At 42.0% G+C, this 24770-nt stretch overlaps 1 protein-coding gene across 4 annotated transcripts in view; it reads left to right on the top strand.

Annotated features, from left to right (window-relative positions):
- Positions 1-20114, top strand: part of kdm2ba (lysine (K)-specific demethylase 2Ba) — a 68245-nt gene extending 48131 nt beyond the window's left edge. For 2 of the 4 annotated variants that reach the window (XM_034169662.1, XM_034169661.1), the window contains exons 8-10: positions 14600-14761; positions 15022-15240; positions 19157-19394. In XM_034169662.1, the coding sequence (XP_034025553.1) occupies positions 14600-14761; positions 15022-15240; positions 19157-19338 (563 nt within the window). In that variant the 3' untranslated portion in view covers positions 19339-19394. Of the gene's footprint in view, positions 1-14599; positions 14762-15021; positions 15241-19156; positions 19395-19893 lie in introns of those variants that run through there. The other 2 variants (XM_034169663.1, XM_034169664.1) reach the window with 2 other exon arrangements.
- Positions 20115-24770: the final 4656 nt, after the last annotated feature.

Below are 24770 nucleotides of genomic sequence, written 5' to 3'. Positions count from 1 at the left end.
TGAGCAGTACAGGTTGACCTGCAACAGATTACATCCAGTATGTTGTCCAATGCAGGTTTATTTATCAATCTTACTTATTTTTGTAATTTAAAAGTCCTAATATGAGGTAATACTACATGCTGTGGTGCGCACTGAGTTCCTGTCTGTTGCACAATTCACTGCCAAGGAAACAGTTTAAAAAGTGAGTTCCATATACAGAAAAATGGTTTGATTTCCTCTTCAAGATGTGTTTTTTTTTGTTAGGTGTGATTTACACTCCTCAACATATGGTCTGTAGACAACTATAGACTAACTGTAGACTGGCTAGCTGTAGCCCCACTCATTTTTCTCGAACATTAATTGATATTACCCAAGAAACCCATCAAAAAAGTCATATACAACGAACTATTTCCTTGTTAATGACACACCCATCTCTCTCGACATAACTTTCAAGTTTATATTACAACTATATTCCTTAACATAAATAACAATGAAATTACCCTACCTAATTATACCCTAATATAAGACTTTAAAAATAAATATTATTGCATTTCCAAAAACTTAGAAATACTTTAATAGCATATCATCTTATACCTGTCTGAGAAATCTCAGGTACATTTCTCACAAGTATCCCCAACCCAGAATGCGTTTAACACACACTGCGCACTTTACCCACTTATTACCCATGATCCCATCAGCCGGGCGTTCTCTCTACGGTGCCTGGGGTGTAGAATCATCTCAGGAACATCTCACCAATCATCGCGTCACCCCGTGAATATGTGCTCCGATTGAAATGTGTTAATGGCGATTACCCATGATCCCATCAGCCGAGCGTTCTCTCTAAAGTGCCTGGGGTTTTTTTTTTTGGTAGCCTTTCCCCCGCATTTCAGAGTGCAGAGCGTCAATGGCAATCAAGCTAGTACATTTTCTCTTGCATTTGGAAATTCAGATCATTCACTTAAACTTTGAAACAAGGGATTGCATATACTGTACTAGTACATAATATTTTCTCTTTCATCAATCATTCCATCGTTCCATGGTTGGGGCTCCCTCAGCCCCAACCAGTCCCAGCAGAAGACTGCCCCTCCCTGAGCCTGGTTCTGCTGGAGGTTTCTTCCTGTTAAAAGGGAGTTTTTCCTTCCCACTGTAGCCAAGTGCTTGCTCACAGGGGGTCGTTTTGACCGTTGGGGTTTTACATAATTATTGTATGGCCTTGCCTTACAATATAAAGCGCCTTGGGGCAACTGTTTGTTGTGATTTGGCGCTATATAAAAAAAATTGATTGATTGATTGATTGATAGATCATCTGTAGACTAACTGTAGGCCAGCTGTAGACCAACTGCGGACTGTCTGTAGACTAACTGTAGATCATCTGTGGACTAACTGTAGGCCGGCTGTAGACCAACTGCAGACTGTCTGTAGACTAACTGGATCATCTGTAGACTAACTGTAGGCCGGCTGTAGACCAGCTATAGACCAACTGCAGACTGTCTGTAGACTAACCGCAGGCTGGCTGTAGACCAGCTATAGACCAACTGCTGACTGTCTGTAGACTAACTGTAGGCCAGCTGTGGACCAGCTATAGACCAACTGCAGACTGTCTGTAGACTAACCGCAGGCCGGCTGTAGACCAGCTATAGACCAACTGCAGACTGTCTGTAGACTAACTGTAGGCCAGCTGTGGACCAGCTATAGACCAACTGCAGACTGTCTGTAGACTAACTGTAGGCCTGCTATAGACCAACTGCAGACTGTCTGTAGACTGACTGTAGATCTTCTGTAGGCCAGCTGTAGACCAGCTATAGACCAACTGCAGACTGTCTGTAGACTAACTGTAGGTCATCTGTAGACTAGCTGTAGGCCGGCTGTAGATCGTCTAACCCGATAAACAGATAAAAAAAATGATCGGAAGCTCCAGATAACCGATAACATTTAGTATTGACTCTGGTGTCACGGGCGCACGGCCACATTGGATTACACTAATGGCTTAATACGTTTGGATGTCAGAGCTGCAGGCGCTGCTGCTGAGTAAATTTAAAGGTCAAGTCACACACAAAAGCAAATGCACAAAAAATAAATAAATAAAACCCCAAACACTGTCATTATCTTCATCAAAAGCAGTAAATCACAGTATGTGAAGTCAGTTTATATTATAATATAAAATTATATGCAGCTATGGTTCATATTGTGTTCACAAAAAATGCACGAAAATAAATAAAAATACAGACTTTTGAGCTGCTCACATACCGTTTTTGTCCACAGTGTAACTTCTTTCGGCTTGTTCGTCTTCACCGAGTGTTGCAACAGCAGCAGAGTTTTGCCAGCACTTGGGTTTTGACCTGTGAACTGGAAGTGTTATCTAGTTATCTTTTTTTTATTTAAATGAGTACTGTGTTGCTAAGCAGTTGCTAAATACGACCTCAGGTTGTCCAGATGACGTACAAATTCCAACATAGTGAATTTAGCTTTGGCTTAATTTTTTCCCTCTAAAACCCTGAAAAACAGACAGAGAAAGCTGAAATTTTAATATGTTGTAGCACAGACACGGAGCTTTCAAAAAAAGGTGCAGCATACCAAGATCAGATGATCAACATGCACATAAATTAATTACAAAACAAATTAAATTAAGGAGTACAACATATTGTTAATTAAACACTGTTTATGAAATAAATATATCCTCAATAGAACTTTATTGAGGATATATTTATTATGTAATCCAAAAAGTATTAAATAAGAAAGTTGTTAACCCCCAAAACATGAATCAGCTGCAAATAGCAAATTATCCGCAGACCTTTAACTGATATGTACGCGCATAAACTATATATATATATATATATATATATATATATATATATATATATATATATAGTTTATTGCCATTGCCAGTGAACAGGATTCACAGACTATGAATTTGCTTCGGTACAATGGTGCAACATTAAGAAGAGATAAAATGCTAAGATAAAATATAACATGTGTGAAAATAAGATAAAATATAAGATAAAAAAAAAAAATATGAAATATGAAAGGCTGTGTGCAACAGAAAAACAGAGAAACAGAAAAAAACAGTGCAGTGGGAGGAGTGCAATTAAAAACCAAAGTACACTGTCTAAAGTGACCCGTGATAAAATGATAAAGTGACAGAGTTAAGCTTAAGGTGACTGAGTTATGAGGTGTTCATGAGTCTAACGGCAGAGGGGAAGAAACTGTTCTTATGGCGGGAGGTTCTGGTCCTGATGGACCGTAGCCTCCTGCCCGAGGGGAGTGGTTTGAACAGACCGTGTGCAGGGTGAGAAGGGTCAGCTGTGATCCGACCTGCTCGGCCCAGAGTCCTGGAGATGTGCAGGTTGTGGAGAGATGGAAGGCTACAGCCGATCACCTTCTCAGCAGAGGCCACAATGCGCTGCAGTCTGTGTCTGTCCCTGGCTGTGGCCCCGGCGTACCACACCGTGATGGAGGAGCAGAGGATGGACTCGATGATGGCTGTGTAGAACTGCACCATCAGCTGGACAGGCAGCTTGGCCTTCTTCAGCTGCCGCAGGAAGTACATCCTCTGCTGGGCCTTCTTGATGAGGGAGCTGATGGTTGACTCCCACTTGAGGTCTTGGGTGATGGTGGTGCCGAGGAAGCGGTGACAGTCCACAGTGGTGATGGGGCTGTTGGTGAGGGCGAGGGAGGGCGGGGGGGCTGTGGCTTTCCTGAAGTCCACGATCATCTCCACTGTTTTCTGGGCGTTGAGCTCCAAGTTGTTGCTGCTGCACCAGGTCACCAGCCGGTCCACCTCCCTCCTGTAGGCAGACTCATCCCCATCCGAAATGAGTCCGATGAGGGTGGTGTCGTCCGCAAACTTGATGAGCTTTACAGAGTCGTGGCTGGAGGTGCAGCAGTTAGTGTACAGGGAGAAGAGCAGAGGGGAAAGGACAGAGCCCTGTGGAGATCCTGTGCTGAGAACCCGAGTGTTCGAGACATTTTTTCCCAGCCTCACACGCTGACTCCGGTCCGTCAGGAAGTCTGTGCACGTGGAGCAGAGAAAGCTTGTCCTGGAGCAAAGCTGGAAGGATGGTGTTGAATGCAGAGCTGAAGTCCACAAACAGGATCCTAGCGTAGGTTCCTGGAGAGTCCAGGTGCTGCAGGATGGAGTGCAGGGCCAGGTTTATGGCATCATCTACAGACCTGTTGGCTCTATAGGCAAACTGCAGGGGGTCCAGGAGGGGGTCGGTGATGGACTTCAGGTGGGATAAAACCAGGTGTTTGAAGGTCTTCATGACTACAGACGTGAGAGCCACAGGCCTGTAGTCATTAAGTCCAGTGATGCGTGGTTTCTTGGGGACTGGAACTATGATTGAGGACTTGAAACAGACTGGAACATGGCATGACTCCAGGGAGGTGTTGAAGATCCCCGTGAAGACTGGGGCCAGCTCATCAGGGCAGTGTCTCAGGGTGGCAGGAGAGACACAGTCTGGTCCCGGGGCCTTACGTGGATTCAGCCTTTTGAAATGTCTCCTCACGTCCTCCTCTTGGACCGAGAGGGCAACAGGGGGAGTGGGGAGGTCCAGAGTGTTTGAATATTCAGTTGTGTGGGGGGTGGGGAGGTGTGAGTCCTTGTCTTCAAACCGTGAATAGAAGATGTTCAGGTCGTTGGCCAGCTTGAGGTCATCAATAGAACAAGGTGCTTTGGGCTTGTAGTTGGTGATCTCTTTCAACCCCCTCCACACAGAGGCAGAGTCGTTGGCAGAGAACCTTTGCTGCAGACGTGAACTGTACATGGATTTAGCCTTTGCCACCTTGCTAAATCTGTACTTTGCACCTCTATAGCTGTCTCTGTCTCCTTCTCTGAAAGCCACCTCTTTCTGCTGACGGAGCTGCTGGAGTTTAGGTGTGAACCAGGGCTTGTCATTGTCCGGACGCAGCCGCAGGAAAAACACCTCCGTGTTGATAACCATTTGTAAAATCCAGGCGGCTTTTGATGGCTTTCAGTGGAGTGAGTATATGAGAAATTGTTTAACAGCTGGACATGTTCCAACTTGTCCTTAAGGCTTCCAACGGAGGTGTTTTTCCTGTGGCGGAGCGTCGCGGCGGCTGCGAGCCGATGCTGCAATCCGCCCGCACGTCTTTCATTAAAAAAATCTCCTTTAACAGTGGAATATCCGTATAAAATGCTGAGACCGACTTCTTCTGAAACTTCTCTGTTCTCTCACGACGTCCTGGATCAATAGAGCCTGAAATGTAGAGGTTTTCAGCTTGAAACAGGCTGACGATGGCGCCTGAGAGAGCTGCGCGACGTCTCGCACCGTGGGAAGTCCTTAAAGCGACAGTATCACCTCAAAATCTCTCATCAGCTGTTAAAATTTTCACCGAAAACCAGCTTAATTTTTCGAACCGTGTCCACTTCGATGTGTCTCACAGGTTTAGAAAAAATTTTGATCAAACAAAGCGCCAGTCTCTCAGCAACTTCTCAGACAAAGGAATTCCGACGAGGGGCTGGACGACTCCTCCCACAAGGAGTGCTCACAGGCGAATGACGTCACCGACAGGCGTGGAAAAACTCACGCATGCGCACCAGGGTTCAAGCATGTCTGACGTAAAAACATATGAATGAAATCCATATAGTTGTTGAAAAAAATAAAAAGGACCGTTACTTTATTGACAGACCTCGTATCCCAGGTAGGGGCGTGCGCGTGCCCCTTCGTCTGAGGCGCACGAGAGCTCCAGCGCGTTTCCCTCTCCGCCGTCGTCTCACTTTTTTGGCCAAAAAGTGAACCAGTTCAGCTGCAGGCACTAAAAAAACTGGCGTAATGTCCGTGGGTGTTGATGATTTGATGTTTAGAAGCTCCTCGCGGGTGTAGGGACACGATGACACACAATTCACGCACAAAAACAGACAAAACAGGGAGCACCAGAATACCAGGGCGCCTTCACGTGGCGCCATCTTGGAAGGGTAAAATTGTCCATTTTTCCCAAAAGTCTTCATATTTAGCTTCTTGCAACCTTAAAATAAAGGTAAGTCTTTCCATACTGTGAATTTCTTCAACAATGTCCATCCAGTTTTTAACTGTGGGGGTTCTTGTTTGTACCATTTGTGTGTGATGGCTTTTTTTGCTGCTGCCAACAAAATTTTAAATAAGTATACATCTTTTTTCTGAATCCCTGCTCCCATTACATACCCAAAGTATAATGTCAGTATTGTTCTTGGTATATTGTACCCAAATACCTTTTCAATTTCACTACCAGAAGATGTGTGCATGCCCCACATCCTGCTCTCCACACACTTTCTCCAGCAGGGTTGGTGCAAGGATAGTGATGCCTTTTTTTTTTTATCTTTGGTGTAATAAAATATCTCACTAAATTTTTCCAACAGTAAATTTTCCAATTTCTTGAGCTAGTTGAAGTTACTTCAGATTTGCAAATATTATACCACGTCATTACTTATGTCCTCCTGCAACTCCTTTACCCATTTATCTCTAATATACAGTGTTGATGTTTTCCTATTAACTATCAGTCCTTTATACAACTTTGATATGGCTTTACTACTTTTGTTTTTATATGCATCATTTAATATTTGTGTAATTGCATTCATTTCACATGGGAGGTTTGGCTTTACTTCTTTTAAATAATGGTCCTGTACCTGAAGGTACATATAGAAATCTCAAGATTCTAAATCAAATTCTTTCTGTAGTGTTTGAAAGCTTTCAATTTGGCCTTTTTAAAGAAATTTATTTAGAATGTTTAATCCTTTAATTGCCCTTTCCTTGAATTTAGAATTCATATTGCCTGGTTTAAAGTTTAAATCAAAAGCTATCCAGCCAAATACTTTTAATTTCTTCCTCTATTTTACATCTCTTTACTAATTTAAACCAAACCTCCAAGGTGAATCTAGTAATGGAGTCCAACTTATTTTCTCTTTCCTTAAACATCTTCTTATTTGCTATCATAGCTTGTACATGGTCCACATTGCCCATTTCTATTTGTTTCCACTTTTTCATGTAGTTTGAGTCACACCAGACAATGGTATGTTTGAGCTGTGCTGCATAGAAATATTCTTCTAAATTGGGCAGTGCCAATCCACCCTCATCTTTAGGAATTTGTAGTGTTGAGAATTTAATTCTAGGTTTGGCCCCATTCCAAATGAATCTAGAGATTTTTCTGTCCCACTCTACGAATTGATTGCTTGGTATTGGCACTGGCAGAGATTGAAATAAGTATAAAATTCTAGGCAGCACATTCATCTTGATTGTTTCAATTCTAGATCGTAAATCTAGCAAAAGAATATTCCATCTCACCATGTCTTGGTATGTTTGTGTACTTAAAGATCTATAGTTAGTTTCATACAACTTGGTAAGGTTATTGGTGATTTGAATTCCCAAGTATTTGATTGACTTTTTATTCCACTTAAATTTATATTGCTGTTTCATAGATGGAGAGGGGCTATAATTAATGGGGAGCACTTGAGTTTTATCAGTATTCAACTTAAAACCTGAAAGGTGACCATAATAGCTTAATAAGTCCATTAGCTTAGGTAAACATTTGTCAGGTTGTTTTAAATATATTAACACATCATCTGCAGACAGTCCAATTTTGTTTTCTATATCTCTAATTTTTATTCCTTCTGTTTCTTGCTCTTGTCTAATTGCCTGAGCCAGGGGCTCGATATAAATGGCAAACAGAGTTGGAGACAGGCAGCAACCCTGCCTTGCTGATCTTTCTAATCTAATCCAATTTGTGAGGCTACCATTTATCTTAATTCTTGCTTTTAGGTTTTGATATAATGTTTTAACACAGTTTATTGCTTGTGAGTTAAGCCCAAACCTTTCTAAACAGAGATAGAGGTATCGCCAACTAACGGAATCGAAGGCCTTTTCCGCATCCAAACTTAAAAGGACAGCACTTTCGTTTGTTTTTTGTATTTCTTCTGTTATATGTAGAGTCCTTCTGACATTGTCTTGAGTTTAGCGCCCTCTAATGAAGCCTGATTGATCTTCATCTATAATTTCTGAAATGAATGATTGGAATCTATTTGAAATGATTGATGTGTATATCTTATAATCACAGTTCAAAATTGATATTGGTCTAAAACTTTCACAATGCTCCCTGTCTTTGCCCTCCTTATGAATGACAGTAATTACAGCCTCTCTCCATGATGGCGGCAGTGCACCATTCTTCAGAGTTTGATTAAAGGATGCAAGTAACATTGGATATAGCTCTTTCTTAAAAAAAACTATACCATTCAATAGGATATCCATCTGTTCCTGGAGTTTTGTTTGAGTTCATTCTTTTTATTGAATGTTCTAATTCTTTCTCTGTAATCTGTGCACATAATATTGAGTTTTGTTCTTCTCCTATATTTGGGAGGTCTAATGTATTTAAAAATGTTTAAATTGTTTCATCATCTGCTGATTCAGGTTGAGAGTACAGATTTGAATAATAGTCTTCAAATGCCTTCTCAATTTCCTCTGGTTTATACATTAGTGTATAAACCAGAGGAAATTAGTGTATTAGTGTACAGGGTCTCTGATATTATTTATAGTATTTAGTTGTTTGTTTCTTAATCGCCTGGCAAGAGATTTAGTTAATTTAGAGCCTCCTTCATAGTATGTTTGCTTTAAAAATCTAATTTTCTTTTCTACTTCTTCTGATGATGTTTTATCTATTTTCATCCTTGCTTCTTTAACCCTTTTCATGTACGAGTAATTGTAATTGTCGTAATTGTTCTGATATTTCCAATTCCTCTGTAACCATCTGGAATTCCTGAATTCTTTTTTTCTTGTTGTATGAGGAGTAAGAAATTAGTTTGCCTCATTACTGCTTTCATAGCATCACACACCATTGTGGGATCTGTCTCTCCATTATCATTTTCTTTTTGACAGGCATTTATTTGATTTTTTTATATCCTGCACTAATTGCTGGTTGTTTAGCAAACCAGTATTTAACCTCCAGTTTGTGACCTTAGGTTTCCTATTGAGATTCAATGTTAATTTCAAGGAACAGTGATCTGATAGGTCAGCTGTCCCAATCTGACATTCTACAACCCGAAACCGGTCTTCTGTGTTCATAAAAAAGTAATCTATTCTTGTGTGAGCTGAGTGTGGAGCAGAATAAAATGTATAATCCCTCTCTAAAGGGTGACATTCTCTCCAAACATCCATCACTCCCAATTCAGTTAGTGTTACATTGCTGTATCTACACAAATGTGTTTTACTTTTCTTTTTGGTACTATTAGAGTCGAGAAAAGGATTTAGCACTACGTTCCAGTCTCCTGCACAGATTAGAATTCCTTCCGTTTCTTGTGGAATATTATCAAAGACAGATTCATAAAAAGATTTATCAGATTCTGGTGGGGCATAAATATTTAATAATGTGACCATTTGATCTTCCAATTTTCCCCTGATCAGAATGTATCTTCTATCTTTATCTTTAATTTCCTTTAAACACTCAAATTTTACATGATTAGAAATTAGGATCGCTACCCCCCTTTTACTTCATCCTTTAAATTAACTATAGAATGTATTTTTAAAACCCATATTTTGTAATTTCTGGTGCTCCTTGTCTGACAAGTAGGTTTCCTGTAAGTAAATTATCTCCGCTTTTTCTTTTTTAAACTTTGTTACAACCTTGCCCCTTTTTATTGGATTATTTAAGCCATTCACATTTAGTGATGTGAACCTTACAGTATCAGGACGCATTATAACTAAAATAATCATTCTGAAGACAGTCTGACCATAACAACACAATGAACTCTAGAACTGTAGAACACAAAATGAAAAAAAAGAAAAAAATCTATCCGGTATCCTGAGGAACCACTAACTGGTCCCAAAGTCCCGTTGGTAGGAGAGGGGTAAAGCCTCCTGAAAAAGAAGGGCCCCTCAGTAGACGTAGGTGTTGACTCAGAGTCCTCCTTCCAATCTACCCAAGTCCAACATAATTTGTATTTTGCTTCTTGCCAGTTCTTTATCTCCCCCCCCCCCCCCCCCACTTTTTTTTTGTCCCCGGGAGGCAGATTATCGGATTTTCACTCACTAGTTTCTTTTTTCAGAAAAATTAAATAAGACGGGTGTTAATATGAAGAAACATAAAATAATTTGAATTTAATTATATTTAATTATCTCTATGCAACTTTGTTTTTCACCCCTTTGCTCACTCAGAAAGTAATAAGAATAAGATAAAAAAAGGAATTTTAAAAAATAGATGATAATCTGTCATTTATAATCAGTTACCTTCCTTTAATTACTTTTCCGCCTCATTTCCGAAACTCCTGTAGTCTCTCCCTCGCTCTTTGGCCCGCACTGCTCGGTGTATCAGACGCTGTAGAGGTGCGCGTCCAGGGAAAAGCCTGGTGAATGTTTACGATAATGGACCTGGGCGTTGCTCCGTGGTCGGGTTTCCCAGCCCCAGTCCGGTGCGCACGTTGTATCATGAGTCTTGTCTCTGCGGGGAGATCCAGCTCTCTCTGCAACAGGTCCTCCATGAAGCGTATAACCGAGTCCCCTTCGGAAAGTTCCGGAACTCCGAAAATGCGCACATTATTTCTGCGGCTCCTTCCTTCTAAATTTGTCAGCTTAGCTTTCAATATTTTCTGCTCTTTAAGAACCATAAGCAGAGCATCTTTTGCTTCCATGTTCCAATCTTCCACTTCACTTATGCGCGTTTGTGCTTCGTTTAATGTCTCCCGTTGGTCTTGCAGCTCTGTATTAGTGTCGTCAATTCTCTTGTTTATGTCCATCTTAAATGTTTCAAACTCCCTCTTGAAGTCAGCCTTAACGTCATCTTTGAGAGTCAAAAATCCGTCTTTTATTTCTTTTTGTAGTTCCACAATTTGCATGGTCAGTCCAGGTATCCCCTCTCGTGGCTCCAAGTGTTAGCCGTTAGCATGCTAGCTTCGGAAGCGATTGGATTTTCTTCCATTACGGTGTTTTCTTGAGTTTTGTTTCGCGTGTTTCGAGTCTTTTGCCCCTTACGTTTGTCACCCCCACTCATCACACTCTTTGATGTATGAACTCAGGCTTCTTGGTTGTTTTGTGGGGTATAATTACTTCTGGCAAGAGCTCTGAGTTAAGCTGCCATTTCCCTCGCTGTCCAACCAGAAGTCCCCTGTATTGATTATTGTTAATAATTGAAATAAGAAATTTTGTATTAGACAATATTACAACGAATAGCAATAATGTTAAAATAATCATAAAAAATTATTTTGGGATTATTATTATTGTAGTACCTTTCCTATAAAAATCAACCTAAGTGTAACAAAATTGCTTTTCTGAAGGTTTTAGTGAGACAAGGTTGCACCAAAATGAGGAAAATTTTAAATATTAAAATAATAATATATAATATTAATAAATATATAATAAATTAATACACAGAACTGATTTCTCAGTTGACCTAATTAACCGAATGGGTAGCAAAAGCTTATACTCCACACCTACCCCTTTATACCTCAGTAAATTTTACCAGCTGTACTAAAGCACCTAATGGAGCGAAATGGGGACTGATCACGAAATGGAGTAGATGGACCCAGTGGCTGAAATTTTATCTCTTGAGCACCAGATGGCGCACCTGAATACATTAGCCCGACAACCGGGGCGGTTACTGGCCCCCATTTTGGAGTGAGAGTTCCCACTCCCAAACGAGCAATAGGAGAGCAGCGCTCGCGCCACACCCCCAAACTTGCCCAAAGTGAGACTGACCAACACTGATGTCAGTGTCTCGGCCACCGACCAATCACAGGCTAGGAGAGAGAGAGTCCAGTATCTGGCCCAACTCATACCGGGCCGGTTGTCGGACTATGAATACATGTACTGAGCCCATCTCACAAAAAAACAATAACAAATGCCAAACAATTAAATAAAAGTGCTTATTTGGAGTCAGTCTGCTCCATTTTGTTACATTTTAACCACATTTCATAATTTTCACCTTTCAGTCCCCATTTCGCTCCATTTCGTGTTTTACCCCCACAACAAAAGCAAAAAGAGAGCAGAAGAACAAGCAAAACACAAACATTTGAAGATAATAAACTTAAATTTCTCATCGTCATCATAACAAAAATGTCATTGTGCACATCTCGCTTTGTACAGAATTGCAATGGATTCCAAATACAGTACACTTTGTTTTGCCAAAAGTACCTTCTAAGATAGCACGTTGCACACGAAGAGGTCCACGATCTTTGTTTCCACCACAGACTGGTGGCCGCCAGCAGCCGACTGAGCAAAGGCCCCCGAATGGTCGGCTGGGACAGCTGACATTGTTTTTCTGCGGGTGGCTGAGCCTGCGATGAAGAAGAAGACTGGCTGCTGCTCCGCTACTGCAGCTGAAGACGATCGCCTGTGTTTCCCACGTGAAGAGCCGGCCTTGATCCTTTCCTCAAATTGGATTGCATGGCCTGGGTGGTTCCTCTTCACGTGGGACTTTAAATTAAACAGGCTGGTTGTGTATCCCTTAATTGTTGTCTCCTTCGGCTGACACATTGGGAAAAAAAGGATGTTAGCGTTCCTCTTGTCCACTGATTGGAAGACAAAGAAGCCCTCCAGGTGAGGCTACAGGTTCTTGGACCTCGTGGCAGGCATGGGCTGCCTGGCCCTCAGCCTGGCCTGTGTCCGCTACCTCTACACTTGCTCCAGGCTCCCCCTGAACGTCATCCTCAGGCCGTGGAACACAAAAAAGAAGTCTTCACTCATTTTACAAAATAAAGACACCTTAAACTAACAAAAAACCAATAATGCTCGCTCGCTAGTCGTGTCCAACATGCGACTAGCAAGACGCAAGCACGCTGCAGTCTGGAGCTTAATGTTGACGTCATCTGCCAGTGACCGCCAGTCAGAGCATGCACAGAGAGCACAGTGAAGTTTTTATTTTGTAATCTTGTTTTATTATATATATATAGATAGATAGATATACAGTAGTGTTCAGAATAATAGTAGTGCTATGTGACTAAAAAGATTAATCCAGGTTTTGAGTATATTTCTTATTGTTACATGGGAAACAAGGTACCAGTAGATTCAGTAGATTCTCACAAATCCAACAAGACCAAGCATTCATGATATGCACACTCTTAAGGCTATAAAATTGGGCTATTAGTAAAAAAAGTAGAAAAGGGGGTGTTCACAATAATAGTAGTGTGGCATTCAGTCAGTGAGTTTGTTAATTTTGTGGAACAAACAGGTGTGAATCAGGTGTCCCCTATTTAAGGATAGCACTACTATTATTCTGAACACTACTGTGTGTGTGTGTGTGTATACATATATATGTATATATATATGTATGTGTGTGTGTGTGTGTGTGTGTGTGTGTGTGTGTGTGTGTGTGTGTGTGTGTGTGTGTGTGTGTGTATGTTAAAGACAGTTTCTGTAAAAATCAGTAAATCACAGTAGTCATAGTTTATCTCTATATAACGTCACCCGTGTTGTGTTCAATGTGACTGGTAAAATTCCGTCGGGCTCTGAGAGCGCTCACGTCTGTTATTATGAATTTATGTGGAAATGATTGTTGTACAAATCTTCAGATATCTGTCACTGAGATAGATGATAACTGGAGTATAGTTTTAAGCAGAAATGAGGCAATAATCTATGAATTGTTGCTGAAGCACTGAAATGACGCATGTGCAGTGAAGGCACCGTGAGAGTGCCCTGCCCCTTCTGAGCTTCCCTGACAGCAGCCTGACTGTTGCAGACAGCCAGGAACGATTTTAGCTGTTTACAAACTGTTAAACTTTATTCACTTCACCACCAACAAAATGTTATTGGATTGAGAGTTATCGGAACTAAATTTATTGGAAGGTAACTGGTCCGTTGATGGTTGTCAAAGTTATTTAAAAAGATAATCCGATAATGAAAACATTAGTTTCGATAATTAGCAGTTATTGGATTAGCTGAACTGTGCCCACCACTGCTGTAGATTGGTTGTAGACTAACTGCAGACTGGCTGTAAATTAACTGTGGACTGGATGTAGACTAACTAGGCTGGGTGTAGACTGACTGTAGACTAACTATAGACTTACCTGTATACTACCTGCATGCTGGCTGTAGACTAACTGTAGACCGACTGTAGACTACTTGTAGCATGCATGCAGACTGGATGTAGACTGGTCGCACACTAACTGTGGACTGGATGTAGACTGGAAATAGACTGGCTGTAGACTAACTATAGACAACTGCAGACAGGGTGTAGACCAGCTGTAGACTAACGGCAGGCTGGCTGTAGAGTAACTGTAGACTGGCTGTAAGCTGTAGAGCTGGTGTAGACCGGCTGTAGACAAACTGTAGGCCGGCTGTAGAGTAACCACAGATTAGCCCTGCCGACTGCGATGTTGTAGATTCTTTTCTCTGGCCGACTTTCTGAATGTTCTGGTTTCTGTTCATACTCCATACTAATCCCGCATGTTGGTCTTTTTTGGGGTTTTGAACATGTTGCATTTTGAAATGAAAGAGTTCAGTTTAAGTCCCGCCTCTGGGCAGCTTGCCAAACAGAACTTACAATAAAGGCATGGCACCTGGCTTTGCCCAAGAGTGGGTCATGTGACCCATGTCCACAGCAGGTACCCAACCCAGGCAGAGAGGAAGTGTGTGTGGGACAGTGGTTCCTTGAGTGACAGTGTCTCTGTATGAGTTCCTGGAGTTTACGGAGCCGCTCTGTGTTTCAGGGCTGAGAGTCTTGAAGTTGTCGGGATGCTCCTGGGTGGCCGTGTCGGCTCTCTGCACCTCCAGCTGCCCTCTGCTGCGCACTCTGGATGTCCAGTGGGTGGAAGGGCTCAAAGATCCACAGATGAGAGACCTCCTCTCCCCTCCGACAGACAACAGACCAGGTAGGTCAGCCGCATCAACCTCGCCAGCACAACTCCTTAACACGGATCCGTTGGGGGTTGTGATCGGACTTTAGCCTTTCTGTAGTCCTTTTACAAAAACTTCCCACTTCAGTCCCTGTGGTGGCACTGTACGTGTCTCCGTCTGAAACCTGTTTCACGAGCTCTTTGTCTTTTGACGTCAGGCTGGTTCAAAGTTCAGGCGGGGCTCACTGTGACAAAACCTCACTGCTGGTTAACGCGGTAAGTTTGTTTGATCTCAGGTCAGCTGGATAACCGGTGCAAACTGCGTAACGTGGAGGACCTGCGGCTGGCGGGGCTGGACATCACCGACACGTCTCTGCGTCTCATCAGTCGACACATGCCTCTGCTGTCCCGACTGGACCTGAGCTACTGCAACCACATCAACGACCAGTCGGTCAACCTACTGACGGCAGCAGGAACCACCACCAGGGACTCGCTCACAGAGATCAACCTGTCAGGTGAGACCAGGTACAACACACACACACACACACACACACAGCCTCATTATGACAGACCCTGATTATGAGACGACTTCGTTTTCTTCCAGAATTATTACTGGGAAAACACTTCCTGAAGGTCTTTTTAAAAAATGAAAAGTTAATGATTTAGTTTTAAATTGATGTAATTTTGTGGGTGGTCCCTGGTTTTACTTTCCCACTCTTTGAGGTCTTTGACTTTATGAGCGTAAACGTGTCATACTGATTTTCTCGGCCCTGTACTTACAATATACTGCATGTGTTTCTTAGCAAAAAAAAGGCCTTGCCGTGGTGCTTCCTTATTGTGTTTAATGAATGAATGAATGAATTTACTCAGCACACACAGAGTCAAAATAACAAGAAAAAGCTCATAAAGAAAACAATTTAACAATGTACCCATATGTCTGAAAGGGTGTAGGCAGAATCAGAAGCTTATCAATGCCCACTCCTTTAACCAAAAACTTCAAAATGTGTTTGTAAAAATATACATCCACTCATGATAACTGATACAAAATATAAATTAATCACTGAACTAAGATTTTAAAACAGATTTCAAAACAGCAGTGCTCCAAAAACAAAACAAACTCAATAAACCTAATTCATCTTGATATAACGAGTAATTAAATTATTTTTGTAGAGCCTTTTAAAGCCAACCAAGTTACAGAGTGATTTAAAGTTACCAGGAAATCCATCCATCCATCCATTTTCTTCCGCTTTATCCGGAGTCGGGTCGCGGGGGCAGCAGCTCAAGCAAAGCCGCCCAGACCTCCCGATCCACACACACCTCCCCCAGCTCCTCCGGGGGAACCCCAAGGCGTTCCCAAGCCAGCCGAGAGATGTAGTCCCTCCAGCGTGTCCTGGGCCTTCCCCGGGGCCTCCTCCCAGTGGGACGTGCCCGGAACACCTCTCTAGCGAGGCGTCTAGGGGGCATCCGGAAAAGATGCCCGAGCCACCCCAACTGACTCCTTTCTCTCCACAATTTCACTGATACTTACTGGACTGGTAAGCATTGAAAGCCGAGATAGACATGTCCAAACTTGTCCTCTGACACGCTGAAACGGAGGTGTTACTTTGTCTCGCTTCCAAAGCGAATCGGTCGTGACGCGCGAAGCCTCCGCGCGGCTTTCCATGACAAAATCTCTTGTTAAAAGTGAAATCTGCTGGAAAATGGCTGATGTCCAGCTCTTGTGATAACCAGAGAAAGAGCACACGACGATCCCGTATCCACAGAGCCATCTGTTTAGAAATGGTCCAGTGGCTTGTGCCGCGTCGTCGCAGCTCGGAGCACCGAGCGTCCTTAAAGGGGTCCTTAAAGCTGTACTAACAGACTTTATTCTCTGTGAAGCCCGTAAAATTTTCACCAAAAGCCAGATAAATTTTTCGAATGGTTTCCAGGTGCCAGTCTCTAACAGCTTCTGAAAAAATTCTGATGGAAAAAAAGTCCTTTTCATTCCGCCATTTCCAGACAATGAAAATCAGACGAGGAGGCTGGACCACTCCTTCCCAAGGCGTGCTCACAGGCGAATGATGTGACTGACAGGTGTGGAAAAACTCACACATGCGCATGAGGGTTCAAGCATGTCTGACGTAAAAACATACGAATGAAATCCATATAGTTTTTGAAAAAAATAAAAATGACCGTTACTTTATTGACAGACCTCGTACAATGATTTTCAAATCCTCTTCAACCTATATTCAACTGAATACACCACAAAGACAAGATATTTAATGTTCAAACTGATAAACTTTATTGTTTTTGTGCAAATATTTGCTCATTTTGAAATGGATGCCTGCAACACGTTTGAAAAATGATGTACGACTTCAGTGTTTTGCGCTTCATAATGCGCCACATTTTCAGTGGGCGACAGGTCTGGACTGCAGGCAGGCCAGTCTAGTACCCACATTCTTTTACTATGAAGCCACGCTGTTGTAACACGTGCAGAATGTGGCTTGGCATTGTCTTGCTGAAATAAGTAGGGACGTCCCTGAAAAAGACGTTGCTTGGATGGCAGCATGTGTTGCTCCAAGACCTGGATGTACCTTTCAGCATTGATGGTGCCATCACAGATGTGTAAGTTGCCCATGCCATGGGCACTAACACACCCCCATACCATCACAGATGCGGGCTTTTGAACTTTGTGCTGGTAACAATCTGGATGGTCTTTTTCCTCTTTTGTCAGGAGGACACGACGTCCATGATTTCCAAAAACAATTTGAAATGTGGACTCATCAGACCACAGCACACTTTTCCACTTTGTGTCTGTCCATTTCAAATGAGCTCGGGCCCAGAGAAGGCAGCAGTGTTTCTGGATGTTGTTGATGTATGACTTTCACTTTGCATGGTAGAGTTTTAACTTGCACTTGTAGATGTAGTGACGAACTGTGTTAACTGACAGTGGTTTTCTGAAGTGTTCCTGAGCCCATGCGGTAAGATCCTTTCCACAATGATGTCAGTTTTTAATGCAGTGCCGCCTGAGGGATCAAAGGTCACAGGCATTCAGTGTTAGTTTTCAGCCTTGCCGCTTACATGTAGAACGTTCTCCAGATTCTCTGAATCTTCTGATTATATTATGGACTGTAGATGATGGAATCCCTAAATTCCTTGCAATTGAACTCAGAGAAACATTGTTCTTAAACTGTTGGACTATTTTTTTTCACACAGTTGTTCACAAAGTGTTGATCCTCACCCCATCTTTGCTTGTGACCAGCTGAGTCTTTTGGAGATGCTCCTTTTATACCCAATCATGACACTCACATGTTTCCAATCAGGAGTATTCATCAACTTTCCCAGTCTTTTGTTGCCCCGTCCCAACTTTTTTTAAACTGTTGCAGGCATCCATTTCAAAATGAGCAAATATTTGCACAAAAACAATAAAGTTTATCAGTTTGAACATTAAATATCTTGTCTCTGTGGTGTATTCAGTTGAATATAGGTTGAAGAGGATTTGCAAATCATTGTATTCTGTTTTTATTTACATTTTACACAACGTCCCAACTTCACTGGAATTGAGATTGTATAATGTAGATAAATAAATCAGTAAAAAGACACCGCAAACAACAAATGACAAAACAAACAAACCCTCACCAGCATCATCCCGCTGCTTCTAAAGGGGTCAACAGCTACGCATATGTGGGACACACTTGTGTCATATGTATTTAGTGCCACCTGCTGTTGTGGATGTATTATTACATGTAAATGTCTTGACCTTGAATATAATATGGCCTTTTTTCTTAACCCTTGTCAATACATGAAAGATCAAAGCCAGTGATATGACTGAAATATATATTTATTATCATCATCTTCATTAAAGTCCAGTTTTCCTAACACATTAGGGCGTGGCCACTTTGAGTGACAGTTCGTGCGCTCAGAGTTCGGTCTGTTTTTTAAGCATTTTATTGCAAATATATGCAGTAATCCACCTTGTGAGATTAACTTACTGAAGAGGTCGTGTGCATTTGTGTCAATAGTAGTTTTGGATGCTAACAGCATTAGCACTTTCAGCAGCTATCACAGCTTTGTGGCATTAGCTGGAATTAATCTGGGATGACTGAGGAAATAAGCAGGTTATCATTTTTAATGGCCACACTATTAAAAACTACTAATCTGAATGTCCTAGCTTTTCTACAATTGTGTGAAATTGAGATATTAAAAAAGGTTACTTAATTTTTTTAAAGATGCATCATAATTACAAACATTTAGCAATTTGAAGATAACAATTGTGAGTTGACAATGAACAACGATGAAGTTAACTGCCATTACACATTTGAATCGATTGACAGCCCAAATACACACACACACACACTCAAACACACTAGGAAAAGAGGGGGAAGTAAAAGAGTGATGTCTGGTGAGTAAATCCCGTCATTCTGGTGTGCTGATTATTGTGTTTCCCTTCAGTTTGTAACCGGGTCACGGACTATTCCCTTAACTTTTTCAAGCGCTGTGGGAGCATCTGCCAGATTGACCTCCGCTACTGCAAGCAGGTCACCAAGACGGCCTGCGAAAGATTCATCGCCGAGATGTCGGTGAGCGTCCAGTTTGGACTCAAAGAAGAGAAACTGCTGCAGAAGATCAGCTAGTTCCTGAGAGGACGAAACAGACTTAAGGACGCCGCGTCCCCGAGGGTCAAACCCCAGCTCTGGGTTCAGAGGCCAAAAGTATTTGGACAAACAGTACAAGGATTCTTTCTGAATGCAGATGAGAGCTACAGAAGCCTGTACCAGCTTCAGGGTGGTCCAGGTGTCTTCCCTCACTTGCTCAGTCACTCAGGTTATGAGAGCTGCCTCATCCACACGCAACTCTTTGTGTTTAATGATTGATGGAAAATGTTCATGTGTTCATTCTCAAATAATAATCCTGTCCAGGTGTCTCGGTTCGTGGACCGACGTCTGTAATTCCTGTTTTTCTTGAATTTGAGCTGAACATCGGCGCCGCACTGACAGTTTCGTGGTTTTATTTGAGCTCTGCCGTGGTTGAAGAATAGCGGTAAAATGTCAGTTCTGGGCCTGACGGGGACCGGCACCACCTTTGTGTTCAGATCCTGCTTTTCTAACGCCGTGTGCTCGAAACAGACTGTGGGATTTATTTTAATATTTAAAACAGTATTTTTGTACAAATGTTTTGCGTGTTTGCAGAGTTCGAGTCCAGGACAAGTTTCAGGGAGACGACGGCGTGCGGAATGACTTCCTGTCGCTTCATCTGTGCCAAACGTCTCTTTGACTTCAGATACATTCATCGCTGACATCCCCAATAATTTAGAGCTCCTCATTTGTCTCCGGCTGTACACTAACTAATGCCCCCCCCCCCCCCCCAAAAAAAACCCCCTTATATTTGTATTTATTCATGAAGCCATAACGTGTCCGCCATTGGGGTCTTGTTGGGATTTTAGGTCTGAAACGCGGAATCGTGTCTGACGGCCGCGGCTGTGCTCCACAGCGCCACCTGCCATTTGTTTGGCAGTGTTCTTGTATTGTGGAAGGTGTTGTGCTGTAATTAACCAGTTACCGTTTCAGGTGAATGTGATGTTTATATTTGTAAATCCTAAAAGTAACTTCTAATGTGCATTAAAAGAATTTCATTTCTACCATCTCCAAGTGTCGTTTCATTTCTTATGTTGCCAGGTTCAGTTCAAGCTGACGGTAATAAAAAATTACCTAATTGGAGCTCGACTACTATGGATTAATTGGGGGGATTGATATGGGGAAGTAAAATATTTACGATAGATATTATCTGCCGATTATATACATAAAAGAAATGGCAATTCTGAATGTTCTGAATATTTGATCAGTGTGAGGACAAAGAAATGTAGTTTAGGCTTCTTCTTTTGCAGTTTAAACGAAAACTAAAGTAACTATGATGAGCAATTGGAAATTTCTGACATCTGCTGAGAGTTGATGAGGACTCAAAATGACAGATAACGTGATTGACATGCATTGCATTTTTCCTGGATCTGGATTCCACAACACAGTGCAATAACTGCAGACTGATCAAGATGCTGCAATCTGAAATTTAATTCACAAGTTGAAACAAAATAGTGTCTTCCTGATCTTGGTTTAGCCTGACAACCCACCTGGCTATGAATTGGGCCAGATACTGACCTCCACCTTGGAGTGAGATTTCCCACTCCTAAACGACCAATAGGAGAGCAGCGCTCGTGCACAACCAAAGTGAGGCTGATGAGCCGAGTATTCCTTTAACTTTAACTAGTAATGACTTCATGACTTTCTTTGCAAATAAAATTTCAACTATTAGAGAAAAAATTACTCATAACCATCCCAAAGATGTATCGTTATCTTTGGCTGCTTTCAGTGATGCCTGTATTTGGTTAGACTCTTTCTCTCCGATTGTTCTGTCTGAGTTATTTTCATTAGTTACTTCATCCAAACCATCAACATGTCTATTAGACCCCATTCCTACCAGGCTGCTCAAGGAAGCCTACCATTATTTAATGCTTCGATCTTAAATATGATCAATCTATCTTTATTAGTTGGCTATGTACCACAGGCTTTTAAGGTGGCAGTAATTAAACCATTACTTAAAAAGCCATCACTTGACCCAGCTATCTTAGCTAATTATAGGCCAATCTCCAACCTTCCTTTTCTCTCAAAAATTCTTGAAAGGGTAGTTGTAAAACAGCTAACTGATCATCTGCAGAGGAATGGTCTATTTGAAGAGTTTCAGTCAGGTTTTAGAATTCATCATAGTACAGAAACAGCATTAGTGAAGGTTACAAATGATCTTCTTATGGCCTCAGACAGTGGACTCATCTCTGTGCTTGTTCTGTTGGACCTCAGTGCTGCTTTTGATACTGTTGACCATAAAATTTTATTACAGAGATTAGAGCATGCCATAGGTATTAAAGGCACTGCGCTGCGGTGGTTTGAATCGTGTGATTTGGCGCTATATAAAAAAAAAATTGATTGATTGATTGATTGATTTATCTAATAGATTACAATTTGTTCATGTAAATGGGGAATCTTCTTCTGCTGGGGGGTTCCCATGATGCACTGAGTGTTTCTTTCTCTTTTTGCTCTGTATGCACCACTCTGCATTTAATCATTAGTGATCGATCTCTGCTCTCTTCCACAGCATGTCTTTTTCCTGGTTCTCTCCCTCAGCCCCAACCAGTCCCAGCAGAAGACTGCCCCTCCCTGAACCTGGTTCTGCTGGAGGTTTCTTCCTGTTAAAAGGGAGTTTTTCCTTCCCACTGTAGCCAAGTGCTTGCTCACAGGGGGTCGTTTTGACCGTTGGGGTTTTTCTGTAATTATTGTATGGCCTTGCCTTACAATATAAAGCGCCTTGGGGCAACTGTTTGTTGTGATTTGGCGCTATATAAATAAAATTGATTTGATATATACACACACGTACACATATATATACATACACACACAGTCAAGCTGGAAAAGGATTAGGGTGTGCCGGGTACATAGTGTTTCATAGTCTCCTAGTTCGCATACAGCACAACATGAGCTTTGAACTCAGTGTTGCTAAAAAGCGGTCTCCTTTTGCATATGTCATTTCAGACCGCCAGCAGTGATTCACAGATTTTCATCTTGTTTCTGGTTAAAACTGCAATCCAGTCATCATCCATCTCAGCGACAGATAGGGTTTTCTACAACAATCATTTCCAAATAAATTCAGCGTTATTTCATTAAAAAAAAAAAAAAAGGGAGCGCTCAGTCTGACTTTCTCCACCCAAACCAAGGGAATAATGTGATTATTAACCACCACTGTTATATGGCTGGGGGGGGGGCCTGGCTGCCGGTTTGTTTCTGTCTTTTGGTTTTCCTCCCAGGTGGCGTGCATTTGGGACTGAGTGGCTGTGTTGCTGAGGCTGTCAGGACCTCACCCTGATCATCTGCGACTCGTCAGGACTCACAGCTGTGGTGCATCTGGATGGATTGGAACATGTTGGCATTTAAGACTGGAATGCACAGTGTGTATTTGCCAGAGACTCGACCTTGTGACCAGACGGGTGAGATCGTCGTCTCGGGAGCCATCTCATCAACAGCGGATGCTGAGAACGTCCAGGTTTGATGCACAGTCTGTGAAAGAGGAGGGGGTGAGGTCTCACGCTCGTCAGCACACTTCCTGAGGTACGTTAGATTTTGTGACTAACAGTTATACAGTCAGTAAATGTGGTGTCCCTCACACCTTATTGTATTGAGCTGTTTGTTAGTCATGTATCAGCTTCCACTGCAGTGGAGTTTTGTGAACGGGATGTTCCATGCCTGCAGGTTGGGAAGCTGATCAGTAATCAAGCCAGGAAGTGTTTGCTGTTTGTACACCTTTAAGTGTTCTGTGTGTAGAGTGTGGACTCACATAATGGTTCCTTCTTTCACAGACTCGGTTGTTGCGGCCACCTGGGGGGTGTCGGCGGGGTCCTTGGGTCCGAACAGCTTCTGGCTCCGGACCGTTAGCGCTGCTGGGAGCGCACCACGCCAGACCGCACTTTCTGTTATTTTTGTATCACTGTTATGTATTAAATTCAGTTAGCCTTTGTACCGTGCTCTGCTTATTTCATACTGGGTCCTTCAAACGCTGGTCGGTTCTCCGAGCTGCGTCCGACACATAACAACCACATGACAAAGTAAAACCTCTTAAATCATTCTAAAGTCAGTTTTAAGCAGAAACAAGGCAACGTTCTGTTAATTTGCTGTTGACGGTCCGAAATGACACATGCGCAGTACACAAAAGGGGACAGTTCAAACTGTGACACAGGGACCAGTGCATTACTGCTAGGCCACCACAGCCCCCTTCATAATTGAATAATATAAAAAGGTAAAACTTGAGTAAATTAAACATACCATCAATATGCCCAGCATCTGCATGATGCTCCCAAGTCCTTCTATTGGTGTCAACTCAACACGAAGAATCTCAGACGGCTGTGCATCTGCAGCAGAAACACTTGCCAAACGACGACATGCTGTAAGCTCAGCTGCAGGTCTTTTTGCAGATGACAAACCTTCAAAAAACAAAAGCAGTGACATATATATAATCACCATTTCCAGGAAAATTACAAACATATGGAAACACAACCACTCATTGGCTAGACAAGAGAATGTGCAAGATGCATAATCACTAAACGTCTGTATTATGATCACCCCAGAGTTCTTACATCAATACAAATGATTTCAATCTACATTATATGAAAACTTGTAGACTCTAGAGCAGGGGTAGGCAACTTGTTCCAGAAAGGGCCAAGAGGGTGCAGGTTTTCTTTGCAGCCACTGACTCCACCAGGTGATTTTACTGATTAATATCACTTTGAGCAGATGGAATCAGTGAAATCACCTGATGGAGTCAGTGGCTGCAAAGAAAACCTGCACCCTCTTGGCCCTTTCTGGAACAATTGGTTGCCCACCCCTGCTTTTGAGCATCCTGTAGAGAATTTGTCAACTGCTGCTGTCTGCAGGACATGTGTCTTCACACAACTGCCAGGCACATGTCCAGAAGGTGTCAATTCTCAGTCAAGACTAGCTGATGTTTCTATGCCAAAAGAAAATAAGCACTCAATATTAAAAGTAAGTCGCTGTACAATCTCATATAAACAAAGTACAAACCTGTGGATTCACTACTACTTTCCGATTTAGACTGATCGGGCTGTTGGTGAGACTGAACTGCCGTCATGGTGTTTGGCTCAGGCTCACTGATGTGGCAGCTCTTATGACAGCAGGCATGGTTACTCTTGAAAAGAAAAATAAACAATAATCCAAAAAATTATTATTGGTCACATTTGTAAAGGGCAAACAAGTTGAAAAAATTACACATGCAAAACCTATGGCAGTAATCAAAGTTACAATCAATAATTAAATATTCACACAAAAATATAAAACAGTTGTGGCAATGCAAAAACACAACTGAATCAAACTTATTTTCACAGTCTCTTTCTGTGCACTAATGTTATTTGAACTTCAATTTCCTGAACGCCTAGTAACTGACAGCATATAAATTTTAATTATGGTCATAAAAAGTTATGTACATAGAGAGGAAGGATACACTTTTCTTATAT

This window comes from Thalassophryne amazonica, chromosome 5 (assembly GCF_902500255.1).
Source record: "Thalassophryne amazonica chromosome 5, fThaAma1.1, whole genome shotgun sequence".
NCBI lineage: Eukaryota > Metazoa > Chordata > Actinopteri > Batrachoidiformes > Batrachoididae > Thalassophryne > Thalassophryne amazonica.
This window is presented reverse-complemented; position numbering and strand designations above follow the sequence as displayed.